This window comes from Scardinius erythrophthalmus (genome assembly GCF_964197995.2).
Source record: "Scardinius erythrophthalmus genome assembly, chromosome: 22".
Classification (NCBI taxonomy): Eukaryota; Metazoa; Chordata; class Actinopteri; order Cypriniformes; family Leuciscidae; genus Scardinius; species Scardinius erythrophthalmus.
In genome coordinates this window covers 34,098,238-34,115,607 of record NC_138242.1, presented here as the reverse complement: position 1 = coordinate 34,115,607, position 17,370 = coordinate 34,098,238, and the positions used below count along the sequence as shown (strand labels likewise).

General features: G+C 41.8%; 1 protein-coding gene across 11 annotated transcripts in view; it reads right to left on the bottom strand.

Moving 5' to 3' along the window:
* Window positions 1-17,370, bottom strand: part of ptprma (protein tyrosine phosphatase receptor type Ma) — a 296,654-nt gene that overhangs the window by 121,966 nt on the left and 157,318 nt on the right. For all 11 annotated transcript variants that reach the window (XM_081352828.1, XM_081352833.1, XM_081352834.1 and 8 more), the window contains exon 12: window positions 1,012-1,285. In XM_081352828.1, coding sequence (XP_081208954.1) covers window positions 1,012-1,285 — 274 coding nt within the window. The remainder of the gene's footprint in view (window positions 1-1,011; window positions 1,286-17,370) is intronic.

Genomic DNA, 17,370 nt, shown 5'->3' with positions numbered 1-17,370 from the left:
ATGTCATGTGTTTGTGTGCTCTCACCCCATTGGCTGAGCTGAGGGTCTGAGACTCGTGATGTCATGTGTTTGTGTGCTCTCACCCCATTGGCTGAGCTGAGGGTCTGAGACTCGTGATGTCATGTGTTTGTGTGCTCTCACCCCATTGGCTGAGCTGAGGCTCTGAGAGTCGTGATGTCATGTGTTTGTGTGCTCTCACCCCATTGGCTGAGCTGAGGGTCTGAGACTCGTGATGTCATGTGTTTGTGTGCTCTCACCCCATTGGCTGAGCTGAGGGTCTGAGAGTCGTGATGTCATGTGTTCGTGTGCTCTCACCCCATTGGCTGAGCTGAGGGTCTGAGAGTCGTGATGTCATGTGTTCGTGTGCTCTCACCCCATTGGCTGAGCTGAGGGTCTGAAACTCGTGATGTCATGTGTTCGTGTGCTCTCACCCCATTGGCTGAGCTGACGATCTGAGACTCGTGATGTCATTTGTTCATGTGCTCTCACCCCATTGACTGAGCTGAGGGTCTGAGACTCGTGATGTCATGTGTTCGTGTGCTCTCACCCCATTGGCTGAGCTGAGGGTCTGAGACTCGTGATGTCATGTGTTCGTGTGCTCTCACCCCATTGGCTGAGCTGACGTTCTGAGACTCGTGATGTCATGTGTTTGTGTGCTCTCACCCCATTGGCTGAGCTGAGGGTCTGAGACTTGTGATGTCATGTGTTTGTGTGCTCTCACCCCATTGGCTGAGCTGACGGTCTGAGACTCATTATATCATGTGTTTGTGTGCTCTAACCCCATTGGCTGAGCTGAGAGTCTGAGACTCGTGATGTCATGTGTTTGTGTGCTCTCACCCCATTGGCTGAGCTGACGTTCTGAGACTCGTGATGTCATGTGTTTGTGTGCTCTCACCCCATTGGCTGAGCTGAGGGTCTGAGACTCATTATATCATGTGTTCGTGTGCTCTCACCCCATTGGCCGAGCTGACGGTCTGAGACTCATTATATCATGTGTTTGTGTGCTCTCACCCCATTGGCTGAGCTGACGGCCTGATAGTAGATGCTGTAGCTCTTGTGCGGGAGCAGCGGAAGGTTCCAGTATCCACTGTAGGTCCGGTTGTCCCCGACGGTGAAGGGCATCGGCGCCTGGATCCGGGCCGACGGGAACTCAGCGCTGAAGTAGTACTGGGAGTTCAGACCGGATGAGTTCTGGAAGTGGATGGGAATGGGATAACAGCGCAGGATCTCAGCGGTTCTCTGGGAACGACGGGGACGCTCCTCCTCCACCACCACCTGATACACACTACAGGACAAACATGTGTGTGTGAGAGTGTGTGTGGGTCACAGCTGACTGATGAGAGAGTTCACACACACACATGACTGTTTCCAACACTGATAATAATCATAAATGTTTCTTGAGCATCAAATCAGCAAAGAATGATTTCTGAAGGATCATGTGACACTTAAAACTGCGCTGTAAAAATGTGTCATGATTTTAACGATACTGTTAATTGGTTAACAAAGTTTCTGTACTATATACAGTGAATAACTGTGACAGATCTAACCTTTTCTTCATGGATTTTCTTATTTTTTTCTAATCAATCATGTACATTAGGGTTTTATGTTACATTTAATGTTATTAAATGTTTATTGCATTTTTAAAATGTCATTAGTTACCATGATGGTGTTCAGTGTGTGTGTGAATGACAGTGTTCAGCTTCTATATCTCAGTATGATCTTTCTCCGCTGTGATTGGTGGATGTCAGTGTATTACAATGGTACAAAACAGATTTTAGTAGTTTAGTAAATTAACATTATATCAGATAATGAAATACGTTTCTTTACTGTAAATTTAAGTTAAGTCTGTAAAACCTCAAATGTTGCTACCGTATTCATTTACAGTAAATTTCTGGCAACCACATTATTTTCCTGTTAAAGCTGCTTTGAAACAATCTGTATTATAAAAAAAAAGCACTATATAAATAAACATGACTTGACTTGACATAGAAAACATAATATTTCAGAATATTACAGTTTTTACAGTATTTGTGATGACTGAGCTTCCATGTTAATCTGGCTCGTCACAAACACACAACAGCCAAAGGGCTTCATCATATGAGAGTTGGATTCCTGGAAAACACAGCGAATCCATGTTGGCTTCACCAGGACAGTGTTTACACAGGATCATCCGGTGGACCGGGCCGAGACTCTTCCTCTGAACACACTTCACTAACAGACTGAAGCAGGTCCGGCTCGTTTATATCTGATACAAGAGCTCGAAACCGCATCAAATAAAACCGGATCGCAGTCCTGCCTCGGATGATCGGATGTTAAAACACTGATCTTTGACACACAGGACGAGCTGGAGTTCTGCTTGGGAACGCGGACCAGCTCCGGCATGAGTTTGGTCTCGGCACGCTTCATGTGTAGGAGGAATAATGGAATACGAAAAGACGGATGGGAAGCTTTTTTCTCCAGTTCTCCAGGAGGATCAAGAACGCCGAGCCCAGAGTCTTAGAGAGGATCCTGGCCGTCTGTGACTCGCGGAGACGAATGATTATTATTAATCACAACCACAGACCAATGACAGACCAACCAAAGACCAACCACAGACCGATACTGTATATTACCAATCACAGACCAACCACAGACCAAACACAGACCAACCACAGACCAAACACAGACCAAACACAGACCAACCACAGACCAATGACAGACCAATACTGTATATTACCAATCACAGACCAATACTGTATATTACCAATCACAGACCAATCACAGACCAACCACAGACCAAACACAGACCAATACTGTATATTACCAATCACAGACCAATCACAGACCAACCACAGACCAATACTGTATATTACCAATCACAGACCAATCACAGACCAACCACAGACCAATGACAGACCAATGACAGACCAATACTCTATATTACCAATCACAGACCAACCACAGACCAACCACAGACCAATGACAGACCAATGACAGACCAATACTGTATATTACCAATCACAGACCAACCACAGACCAACCACAGACCAATGACAGACCAATACTGTATATTACCAATCACAGACCAATACTGTATATTACCAATCACAGACCAATCACAGACCAACCACAGACCAAACACAGACCAATACTGTATATTACCAATCACAGACCAACCACAGACCAACCACAGACCAATGACAGACCAATACTGTATATTACCAATCACAGACCAATACTGTATATTACCAATCACAGACCAACCACAGACCAAACACAGACCAACCACAGACCAAACACAGACCAAACACAGACCAACCACAGACCAATGACAGACCAATACTGTATATTACCAATCACAGACCAATACTGTATATTACCAATCACAGACCAACCACAGACCAAACACAGACCAAACACAGACCAACCACAGACCAATGACAGACCAATACTGTATATTACCAATCACAGACCAATACTGTATATTACCAATCACAGACCAAACACAGACCAATACTGTATATTACCAATCACAGACCAATCACAGACCAACCACAGACCAATCACAGACCAATGACAGACCAACCACAGACCAACCACAGACCAATGACAGACCAATACTGTATATTACCAATCACAGACCAATACTGTATATTACCAATCACAGACCAATACTGTATATTACCAATCACAGACCAACCACAGACCAAACACAGACCAACCACAGACCAACCACAGACCAAATACAGACCAAACACAGACCAATCACAGACCAATACTGTATATTACCAATCACAGACCAAACACAGACCAATACTGTATATTACCAATCACAGACCAATCACAGACCAACCACAGACCAACCACAGACCAACCACAGACCAATCACAGACCAAACACAGACCAAACACAGACCAACCACAGACCAATACTGTATATTACTAATCACAGACCAATACTGTATATTACCAATCACAGACCAACCACAGACCAAACACAGACCAATACTGTATATTACCAAACACAGACCAATCACAGACCAACCACAGACCAACCACAGACCAACCACAGACCAATCACAGACCAACCACAGACCAAATACAGACCAAACACAGACCAACCACAGACCAATCACAGACCAATACTGTATATTACCCCAGATAGCACACGACTATTTGATGTGAAACTTACATCTGGAAGACGTATTTTAAAGAGTGTTTGCTCATCTGCAATACGTCTATAGGACGTTCCTGTCAGATGTCAAATAGACGTTTAGAAGATGTCTTTAAGATGTAATGATTTAGAATGATTTAGAATGTATGTTAAACTGACATCTTCTAAACGTCTATTTGACATCTGACAGGAAACGTCCAATAGACGTATTCCAGATGAGCAAACACTCTTTAAAATACGTCTTCCAGATGTAAGTTTCACATCAAATAGTCGTGTGCTATCTGGGTACCAATCACAGACCAATCACAGACCAAACACAGACCAATACTGTATATTACCAATCACAGACCAATCACAGACCAACCACAGACCAACCACAGACCAATCACAGACCAAACACAGACCAAACACAGACCAACCACAGACCAATACTGTATATTACCAATCACAGACCAATACTGTATATTACCAATCACAGACCAACCACAGACCAAACACAGACCAATACTGTATATTACCAAACACAGACCAATCACAGACCAACCACAGACCAACCACAGACCAACCACAGACCAATCACAGATCAACCACAGACCAAATACAGACCAAACACAGACCAACCACAGACCAATCACAGACCAATACTGTATATTACCAATCACAGACCAATCACAGACCAAACACAGACCAATACTGTATATTACCAATCACAGACCAATCATAGACCAACCACAGACCAACCACAGACCAACCACAGACCAACCACAGATCAAACACAGACCAAACACAGACCAAACACAGACCAACCACAGACCAATCACAGACCAATACTGTATATTACCAATCACAGACCAACCACAGACCAATCACAGACCAATACTGTATATTACCAATCACAGACCAATCACAGACCAAACACAGACCAATACTGTATATTACCAATCACAGACCAATCACAGACCAAACACAGACCAATACTGTATATTACCAATCACAGACCAACCACAGACCAACCACAGACCAAACACAGACCAAACTATCTATCTATCTATCTATCTAATGATCATCATACTCATGTGGAACTGAGCATAAATCTAGTTTTACATTTTGTGTATTAGCAAACAAATCAGACAGAAGGCATTCCCTGTACATGTACAAGATACATAGTAAAAAATACCATGGTAAATGTCCAAAAACATGTCAGTATGGTACTTATTTATTTACACCTTTATGAGAAGCTCATGTCTGAGTTTTCTGTTCGTAATGCATCAGTGAAGTCAGAACTACAGCTCGACCTCGTCAAACGAACTCGCAATTAAAATGTGAGATTGCTGCAATTAGCTGAACATTATTCCTGACTGATTAATAATTGAATTAGGAGGGTTTTAGGTTAATCAGACACGGATGAATTATTTCACAAAGGTTAATAGAATCAATACGCTCTGTTCTGGAATAATTTACTCCTTCGCTAATCGGCTACACAATGTTCTGCTGTAAATCCTGTGAAAGCGAGCGGATCCTCCATCGGATCACACACGCCACACACACACGCCACACACACACACACACACGCTCTCCTCCATCGGATGAAGTCAAACTCCTCATTCAGCATCAGCACACGCCACACACACACACGCCACACACACACACACACACACACACACACACACACACGCCACACACACACACACACACACACACACACACACACACACACACACACACACACACACACACACACACACACACACACACACACACCACATACACACACGCCACACACGCTTTCCTCCATCGGATGAAGTCAAACTCCTCATTCAGCATCAGCACACGCCACACACACACACACACACACACCACACACACACACGCCACACACACACACACACACACACACACACACACACACACACACACACACACACACACACACACACGCCACACACACACACGCCACACACACACACGCCACACACACACACGCTTTCCTCCATCGCATGAAGTCAAACTCCTCATTCAGCATCAGCACACGCCACACACACACACGCCACACACACACACACACACGCCACACACACACACGCTTTCCTCCATCGCATGAAGTCAAACTCCTCATTCAGCATCAGCACACGCCACACACACACACGCACACACACGCCACACACACACACACACACACACACACACACACACACACACACACACACACACACACACACACACACACACACACACACACACACACACGCCACACACACACACGCCACACACACACACGCCACACACACACGCCACACACACACGCTTTCCTCCATCGGATGAAGTCAAACTCCTCATTCAGCATCAGCACACGCCACACACACACACACACACACACACACACACACACACACACACACACACACACACACACACACACACACACACACACACACACACACACACACACACACACGCCACACACACACACACACACACACACACACGCCACACACACACGCCACACACACACGCCACACACACACACACGCTTTCCTCCATCGGATGAAGTCAAACTCCTCATTCAGCATCAGCACACGCCACACACACACACACACACACACACACACTTTCTGGGGGAAACGGTTTAATGAAAATTGAAGGTAAAATGTGAATAAAAATTATTAAAATTAATCCAGGTTGGAGCACTAATGTGTGTCTTCAAAATAAATGCTCACCACACCTACAGCATGTCTATATACGGTATATATATATATTCAGTTCTTTAATTAATGTATCTAGCGTTGCCCTTTTGGTGTGAGGAACCGCACAACTACACAGCAGTAAGATCAGATGGCATGAAATATTAATCCAGACGGAGAGCGAGTGATAAAGCTGGTAAATCACGAGTGAGGAGAAGAAAGGCCAGAGCCGGAACGCGTCAGCAGACAATAATTCATAACAATAATTCATCTGCTAAAGAGGAGAACAGGCTTTTATGATGATTTACTGATGACTTAAAGGCCAGCCATTACTTTACAGATCTGAGATCTACAGGCCTTTATCACTGAAACACATCACAGGTGTGAGCGAACAACACACACACACACACACACACACACACACACACACACACACTCACATCATCAGGATCATCTAATGTTACTCTGATCACAAACACAAACACTCCTGATGATTTATTCTCCACTCTCTTACTTTGAGACACTACGAGCAGAAACTGTGTTCATGCATCTGTCAATTTTGAGATTTGGGCTTTTTGGCTTTTCATAAAGTGTTTTTTCAGGACAAGTGGACAGAAAACATCCGAAATACACTTTTAACTGTATCTTTTAGAGCACTTGATCTGTGTGCGTCTGTAGATGTCAGCTACAGTATATCTCTTTACAGGGTGTTTGCTCTACATTGAGCCTGAAATCTCCACTTCAGCAACACTGACACACACCAAACTTTACACTTTTATTCTTATCTATATTCTGAAGGTTTTTACAGTGGGGTTTGTTCATATATAATTTTCCTGATTTTTTACATTTTATAAAAAAAAAATGGCGAAAATGTATATATTTTTGGCTGTTGACAGTATTTTCTGATTTGTGCACTGATAAATACAGATATCCAAAATCCCCTCAGTAAACCTTTATTGACTCTAATATACACATAAAAAAATTAACAAGAATTTTGAATCTGACTTCATCCAATGTTCAGATTTCTGTTCTAGAAATGTGTGCAAATTAGTGCATATTTAATTAGATAACGTCTCATCTGCATATTTAAACATAACATTTCAGAAAACTTGTAATACAAAAAATGTTTGCAATTAATAATGTAATCAATCAACTGGTGAAGTATGGTGATATTTATCAGTTTTTTCGAGGTCATTAAACAATATTATGTCATAAAGATTATGAATATTATATGAATTATTTACATTTGCAACTATTTAAGCTTATATTGGGGTCTGATGCCACCAGTGAGAATGTGTCTTATTTGTATTTATCTATACAGAAATATAGTTTAAAATGTAATATTTCTTCCATGTCAGCCATCTATCCGTCTATGTTAAGATCTCAGTCTTAAGGGGGGCATATGAAATGCATGGGAGGGCACAATTATTCTTAGCCTACAGTAGGTATATTTATAATAATCGTATACTCTATTCGCGCAGCACGTAATCAACACGTTAAACATAACCAACAGCAATATGACCAGGTAGCCTGTAGCCTACACCACATTACATAGAAGCAATGTTATGTATATCCATAAAACACTTGACTATACAACATATTAGATGTAACACCAGATGCATCTCTCAAACATTGCATTTTAAAGCAGTCAACATGGGATATGCATTGCCATGAGACACACACGCACAGAGACTTTGAACCTAACCCTTGATCGGCCCCAAAAAATCAAGCCCGACCCTACCCGAGCCTGTGCACGTTGTGTCCGAGCCCGGCCCGGCCCGACACATTAACTGTAATTATAAGCCCAAGCCCGATTTAAATTTTTTAATACGTGGGCCGTTATAAGTTATCAGGGGCGGCGCCAGGGAATTTTTTAACGCACGTGCTGAGGGGGTGCTAGATATATTATATATAAATACTATTAATAAATGAGCAAACATAGGCCACTTAATGTTTAATATTCAATTATTTTAATTGTCACAATTAAAGTATTAATTTTATTAAATTGAACAAGCACAACATCCAGCATTCAATTCTTAAAGATTTATTATTATTAATAATGTTATTTCAACATAATACCTCTTGTTTCGACATAATATGTGTGCGTGCAACAAGCAAGATGTGCATTTGTAAACCCGGTGACGTGTGCATTGATTTTTATAAATAAACTAGTGTTTTCTGTGTCAGTGTCGGCTGCAAAGAAGAAAGTTTACGATCGCCATATTCGTAGTGAACGCGCAGAGAGAAATGCACATCATTACATAATCAGAGAGTAGCCTATTTCTCGTTTCTCGAATCGTTTAGTTTAAAGACATTTCAAGCTTTCTTTAGATGTATTTCTCATGTCTGTGAGGCATACACTGAGTTTCGGTTAAGTTAGGATGAGATGCGCTCCAGTTCACTTCAACATAGATGGAAAAAAAATTACATTATAATATTTGAACAAATATGAAACTAAATAGGCTTATTTAATGGCTACAACACATATAGTAGGCCTACAGACTTTTTATTTGTACAGATTGCTGCACGTTCATTTACTTCTGAATTTTGCGCACATAAGTTGAAAGGCATTTGTTTGTGCATAGTAAAACATATCTGCAACATTTATCAAGTTCACGGATAATTGTGCGTGCATTTATTAATTATTATCTTAATGAATAATGCAACAACGACGAAGCATGTAAACTGCGTTGTTTGTTTATTCAGAATAGAATGGATCGCAAATGGATCCTTTTATATTTTTAATGTTTTAATGATAAAGAATGCAACATTAATGCAACACAAAATTAGCAACTATGATAATATAAAATTAAAATTCTGTGCTTCAAGTGGGGGGGGGGGGGGGCACAAGCATTTTTGGGGGTGGGCCCGGCCCCATAGCGACGGGTGTGTATCCATCCATCCATCCATCTATCCATCTATCTATCTATCTATCTATCTATCTATCTATCTATCTATCTATCTATCTATCTATCTATCTATCTAACTATCTATCCATCGATCTATCCATACATCCATCCATCCATCCATCCATCCATCCATACATCCGTCCGTCCGTCCGTCCGTCCGTCCGTCCGTCCGTCCGTCCGTCCGTCCGTCCGTCCGTCCGTCCGTCTGTCTGTCTATCTATCTATCTATCTATCTATCTATCTATCTATCTATCTATCTATCTATCTTTTCAGCTTTGATCATCCAATACTAAAGTGTTGTGACTGTAAGTCATTTTGTTTTCAGAAATGGAGTTGGTTTTCTTCCCTTTCTTTCATTCTCTGTAAATCCTGCTATAATCTTCCTCATATCCCTCACTCGTTTCACTCGCCGCATTCGGACTCCGAGGATCAGCGACCTTGGAAACTCTTCCTTTAATTAATGTGAAGGAAACCGAATCCATGGCAACAAGAATCCGACTGACGGATATGAACCTGGAGTCATTATGAGGAGCGTCAGGGATGTTTGGTGAGGAAATCGGCACACGAGTCCAATAAACGACAACACAATACAACACACACATTCTGAATGAGAACAACACACACATTCTGAATGAGAACAACACACACATTCTGAATGAGAACAACACACACATTCTGAGTGAGAGCAACACACACCTTCTGAGGGAGAACAACACACACATTCTGAGTGAGAACAACACACAACTTCTGAGTGAGCACAACACACACCTGAGTGAGAACAACACACACCTGAGTGAGAACAACACACACCTTCTGAGTGAGAACAACACACACTTTCTGAGTGAGAACAACACACACATTCTGAGTGAGAACAACACACACCTGAGTGAGAACAACACACACACCTTCTGAGTGAGAACAACACACACATTCTGAGTGAGCACAACACACACTTTCTGAGTGAGCACAACACACACATTCTGAGTGAGCACAACACACACTTTCTGAGTGAGCACAACACACACATTCTGAGTGAGCACAACACACACTTTCTGAGTGAGCAGATCCAGCACTGAAACGCAACCGGACGCCAATTAGACCCTAAACCAGTGATCCTTCAGGTCACGTGACCGTTGACCAATCCCAGGCCACTGGGAAGCTGATCCTGAGACTGGGATTGATCTTCAGTGGTCCGGCTCGGGGATCCAGGCTTCAGTCCTGCTTTACCTGTGATATATGTGAACCTGGGCGTATTGATCAGTCTCTTGTGCTTTAAGAGATCTCAATGTATTCCCTGGCTCATAAACCTGTCCACGGACTGAGACCTGAGGATCAGCGAGAGTTCGGGATAAGAACAGGGATTCTGGAGGCCCGAGGCTTTGATTATAGTGGGACACAAAGACCGTATATTTGGATTTAAAGAGTCTGACACTGAAACTGCCCTCTGGACGGACTCGCAGGATCAACAGATCCAGGAAAACTAATAAACCAACAGAACCACACAAACATGACCAGGACACGGAACTATGGGGAAAAGTGCTCTGAGGAAAACTGGTGTGTGCATAAAGTCATCAAGTAAAAATAATTTTTAAGAAAAATAAAATAAATAAATAAATAAATAAAAATAAATACACAATTTATATATAAAAAAAATACTCATTGGAAAATTTGTGTTAGCATAATGTGACATTTTCAATTTAAATAATAAATAAATAAATAGTATTTTAGATTTTTTTTTTTTAAATAAATCATTATTTTTATAAAACAGTTAAGTACACACTAGAAAATGGCGTGAGCTCAAAGTCACATTATAAATTAAAAGGCTCTGATTATTTTAAAAACAATATTTTTTTGCATGACAGTAATGAGCATTTAAGGTAAAATGTGATTTAAAATATATATATATATATAATTATATAAAATGAAGTACTCACTGGAAAAATGCTGTAAGCTGAAAGTCTTAATAAAAATAAGACTTGAAATAAAATAGAATATAGAAATTGCATTATATAGAGTCATGAGAAATTTTATATATACATATATATACACATATATACTTTTTTAAATATTAGACCAACTGGTTCTAAAACCAGGCCTCATTTTCTTTCTTTTTTGGAGTGAAATATGATCTGAGCGTTACATAAATATTCTACCAATAAAGACAAAACACTGTGGTTATTTCTGCAGAAGTTAATAAAAATGAACTTGGAATAAAATATCATAAACTGACAGAAACTATCATAAAAAGCCAATCGGGCAGTAAAAGTATGGGATCAAATTCCCGCCAAATATATAGCGGTCGCGTATAAAAAAATAATAAGCGTAAATCAAAAATTTAAAAACACATGTAAAAATATATTGCACAAACTGAAAAAAATAATGCAAAATGATCAGAATAGCAAACAACGTGGTCACGGATCAAAATATAATAAGCGTGAATAAAGAAATAACAAGCATGAATAAAAACTTTAAACACATTAAAAGTTATTTTGCACAAAACTTAAACTTATGGTCATGCTTTGTTAAAAAGTATGGTTTTATTACTGTGTACTTTGTGCTTTCTTGCATTTTCTGCTCATATTTTACTCTTTTGTACGCTTGTGATGTTTTTCTCTTCGCTCTTCTTTCTATGTTCTGCGCTTGCTCTTCCAAATGTTGCAGTTCGAGTTTCATGTAAATTAGGGCGGGCTTAAGCGTCACCATTGGTCCACTAGTTCTAGATTGACAGATACTCCTCTAGCCAATCAATCGAAGAGGGGAGTTGACGTCACACCAATGCGACTCGTGGCTACTGATGCTTACTTGTTATACAGGGGAAGACGACCATCAACAGGACACCTTTAAACTGCATGTGTACCTGCAACTCAAACTGTTGCCGGTATACGTATACCTGGCAATATGGTATAGTTAAATTCGTCATCCTAACAACGACCTGTTACAGTTATGCCTGTCTGATGATCCATCATTCACCTCTAATGCACTGGACCTGGCACCGCGAACGTCGATCTTCTCCAAGCAGCCACCACCTACTGGCCGTTTTACTTTCATATTTAAAATCATATTTAATCAATAACAAGGATGTGTAATGTCGGTCCTGACTCCTGGGTGCAGAGTTTAGCTCCTTCAACCCTAATCAAACACACCTGAACCAGCTAATCATCGTCTTTAGGATATTTAAGACAGGTGAGGTTTTTAATCGGAGTTGACGCTAAACTCTGCTGGACAGCGGCACTCTAGAAACAGCGTTACCTATCGCTGATGGAGATGTTACTGTATTCAAATTTTAAGCTATATTTAAAACATTAATTCTAAAGTAATATGCAATTATGTAGCTATGTAAGTAAACACAGTAAGTTTGTAATAAACCACTGTATTAAATTCAACTGGTTTCTCTATATCTTCTCTGTAACACAATCATTTTCAATAATCTTGTCAAATTTGGCGAGGTTAATAAAAAAAAGGTAGGCAATGCGTAGCGGCGAAAGGTCAAAGTCCTAAAGTCTTCAGACAATGGCCGTTTTTAACTTAGTTTTTGCGACGAATTGTAGTGTTTCATAATTGCAGGATGTTTCGCTAACAGCAGCCTTAACATATTGGCATCATGAGCCAAGTAATATTGTTTAACACCAATTACCTGTGTGCACATTAACATTCTCATGTATCTAAAAAAAATGAATTTAATTATTTATGTCCAGAGTTCAGATAGCTTTACTGCTTTAAAGTCTTTGTAAAGTTAAATTGAACTGCCGTCTTCCCTTGTAAGTGTAGCACTCCTGAAAAAGAGTATAATGATTAAGGAAAAATGAAACAAAAGAGAGTGCAGCAGTGCTTCTTTGTTGTTATATTTACTCAGAATGAAGTGCTTCACGGGCGCGCACCACCCACTGAAGTGTGCGGTGACGTAATCACGCTGGTATGCCAAGCGAAAATAATTAATTTAATAAATGCACATATCAAAGCACAAATAAGAAATTGAACAGTATATAAAAGTATTAGAAAATAACATTTTAGTATATTATAATGGGATTGAAGAAATTGTACAAACATAAACAGCTTGTACCACGAGTCGCATTAGTGTGACGTCAACTCCCCTCTTCGATTGATTGGCTAGAGGAGTATCTGTCAATCTAGAACTAGTGGACCAATGGTGACGCTTAAGCCCGCCCTAATTTACATGAAACTCGAACTGCAACATTTGGAAGAGCAAGCGCAGAACATAGAAAGAAGAGCGAAGAGAAAAACATCACAAGCGTACAAAAGAGTAAAATATGAGCAGAAAATGCAAGAAAGCACAAAGTACACAGTAATAAAACCATACTTTTTAACAAAGCATGACCATAAGTTTAAGTTTTGTGCAAAATAACTTTTAATGTGTTTAAAGTTTTTATTCATGCTTGTTATTTCTTTATTCACGCTTATTATATTTTGATCCGTGACCACGTTGTTTGCTATTCTGATCATTTTGCATTATTTTTTTCAGTTTGTGCAATATATTTTTACATGTGTTTTTAAATTTTTGATTCACGCTTATTATTTTTTTATACGTGACCGCTATATATTTGGCGGGAATTTGATCCCATATAAAAGCAGCACGAGACGATCTTTACGAGGAGCGGGGGAAATCAAACAGGGATAAAGACTTCTTCAGCATCCGATACATCCCATAATGAAAGCTGCTTTCTGAGTCACACACACTTCTGTTCAGCAAAACATCTTCATCTTCATCATCACCATCTTCATCATCATCATCATCTTCATCATCATCACCATCATCATCATCGTCACCATCTTCATCTTCGTCACCATCTTCATCATCATCATCATCTTCATCATCATCATCATCTTCATCTTCGTCACCATCTTCATCATCTTCATCTTCGTCACCATCTTCATCATCATCTTCATCATCATCACCATCTTCATCATCTTCATCATCATCTTCATCATCTTCATCATCATCACCATCTTCATCATCTTCATCTTCGTCACCATCTTCATCATCATCATCATCTTCATCATCATCACCATCTTCATCATCTTCATCTTCGTCACCATCTTCATCATCTTCATCTTCGTCACCATCTTCATCATCATCTTCATCATCATCTTCATCATCATCACCATCTTCATCATCTTCATCTTCATCATCATCTTCATCATCATCATCATCTTCATCATCATCACCATCTTCATCTTCATCATCATCTTCATCATCATCACCATCACCATCGTCATCATCATCTTCGTCACCATCTTCATCTTCGTCACCATCTTCATCATCTTCATCTTCGTCACCATCTTCATCAGTGCTGAGAAACAGACCCTGCGTCTCAATGTTCACACTATCCATCCTAAACGGTGTGTGAGATGAGAATAAGTGTGTCCCAAAGCATAGTGTTGTGCAACATTGTTTGGTGTCGGTTCGTCACTCTTGTCTGTGCTCTCTCGCCCAGCTCCTGTACCTGAGTTATTTCCTCAATCTCGTCTGTGTATCCAGGCTTCTGGAGGTCGCCATCCAGTTCCAGTTTGCACACGCGCTGGGTTTATCCATGTCACCCTTCCTCTCCTGAGATTGGTTATCCTGCTATACGTGGTGTTTCGAGTATGACCCTGTTTCTGCTTGTCTACAGTAAACTGCTTGCTTGCGTTTGGATCTGCGACTCTCGTTCTGACAGAACGGATCGACCACATCTTGTCATCTGTCAACTGTCTGTCAATAAACCTGTTAACACTCGTTCTGCATTTGAGTCCTCCTTCATAGATCCGTGACAGGCGGAGGAACTACAAACACGAGTAAAAAGTGTTAAAAACTACAAACATGGCGGATATACGCGGCCGACGGTGAGAGGTTCAGATAAAGGTTTGAGTGACTAATCAAAGTTCATCCTGATAGAAAAATATTTAATGTTATCCGTGTTATATTCCATCTGCAATAACAATGTGGACTTTTATAAAGATCCGTTTGACCATTAACATTTAAATGCTTCATTAATAATGCATTAATCTGAGGAGAGTCTCCGCATGAAAGACCCGCGACTGCAGATCAACACTTCTCTCCGACACTGAGGAAATAACATGAGGAGGATTTTATCTTTGACGAGATGATTGACAGGTCAGTTTACGTGACGGAGAGCAACCGTTAAAGACGTAACTTTATGATGTGATAGTGTCTCCCAAAGCTCGTCTACTCTGCTGACACACACTCACATGTATGCACTTTTTCTTCACAAAAAGAGTACATACTTCTAGGGCGTAGTATAAGATGTATAGTATAGTATAAGGTGGCGAATTGAGACGCAGCAAGAGACTCTCGTGAGCGTCTGAAACAACAGAAGCAGAAAAACGGAGGACGAGAAGAGGCAGATCATGACACCCCGAGGGAAGAGCGAGAGAACAGACGCAGGAGCGATTGTCTCCACAAATAGAGGAGAGCGGATGCTTTTCCATTACACTTGGCTTCGACGCAGCGGAGCAGAAAACACAAAAGCAGAGCAGCGCTTTACATGAAACCAGTGTGTGTGTGTGTGTGTGTGTGTGTGTGTGTGGGCGACGGCAGGCCCGGCGTGGGAGACGGAAACACACCGAATCTGACAAACACTGATCCGTCACCAGCGACTCTATTGTGCCGTGAAGCAAAACACACACACACACACACACACACACGCGCGCGCGTTTCAATCCCATCATTCATGATCAGATCCAACATCTGCGGTTTAATCTCGGATCAGCCTCGCATTCATATTCATATCACCATTCATATCACCATTCATATCTCCACGCTTAAGAGCATGTACAACACACGCTTCTATTTCCATCCGGCCTCTCAATCCGCGGATCACACGATCCCGGCGACAACCCCCCCGGATCACACGATCCCGATCCCGGCGACAACCCCCCCGGATCACACGATCCCGATCCCGGCGACAAACCCCCCGGATCACCCGATCCCGATCCCGGCGACAAACCCCCCCGGATCACACGATCCCGATCCCGGCGACAAACCCCCCCGGATCACACGATCCCGATCCCGGCGACAAACCCCCCGGATCACCCGATCCCGATCCCGGCGACAAACCCCCCGGATCACACGATCCCGATCCCGGCGACAAACCCCCCGGATCACACGATCCCGATCCCGGCGACAAACCCCCCCGGATCACACGATCCCGATCCCGGCGACAAACCCCCCCCCGGATCACACGATCCCGATCCCGGCGACAAACCCCCCCGGATCACACGATCCCGATCCCGGCGACAAACCCCCCCGGATCACACGATCCCGATCCCGGCGACAAACCCCCCGGATCACACGATCCCGATCCCGGCGACAAACCCCCCCGGATCACACGATCCCGATCCCGGCGACAAACCCCCCCGGATCACACGATCCCGATCCCGGCGACAAACCCCCCCGGATCACACGATCCCGATCCCGGCGACAAACCCCCCGGATCACGCAATCCCGATCCCGGCGACAAACCCCCCCGGATCACACGATCCCGGCGGCAGAGACACAGGTTCAGATCTGCATATCTTCATTTTACTCAGTAAAAGATTCTTGATTTAAGAACGTTTAGAAATTTGGACTGAAAACAAGACAAAAATAAAACACAAATTATAATGTGTTT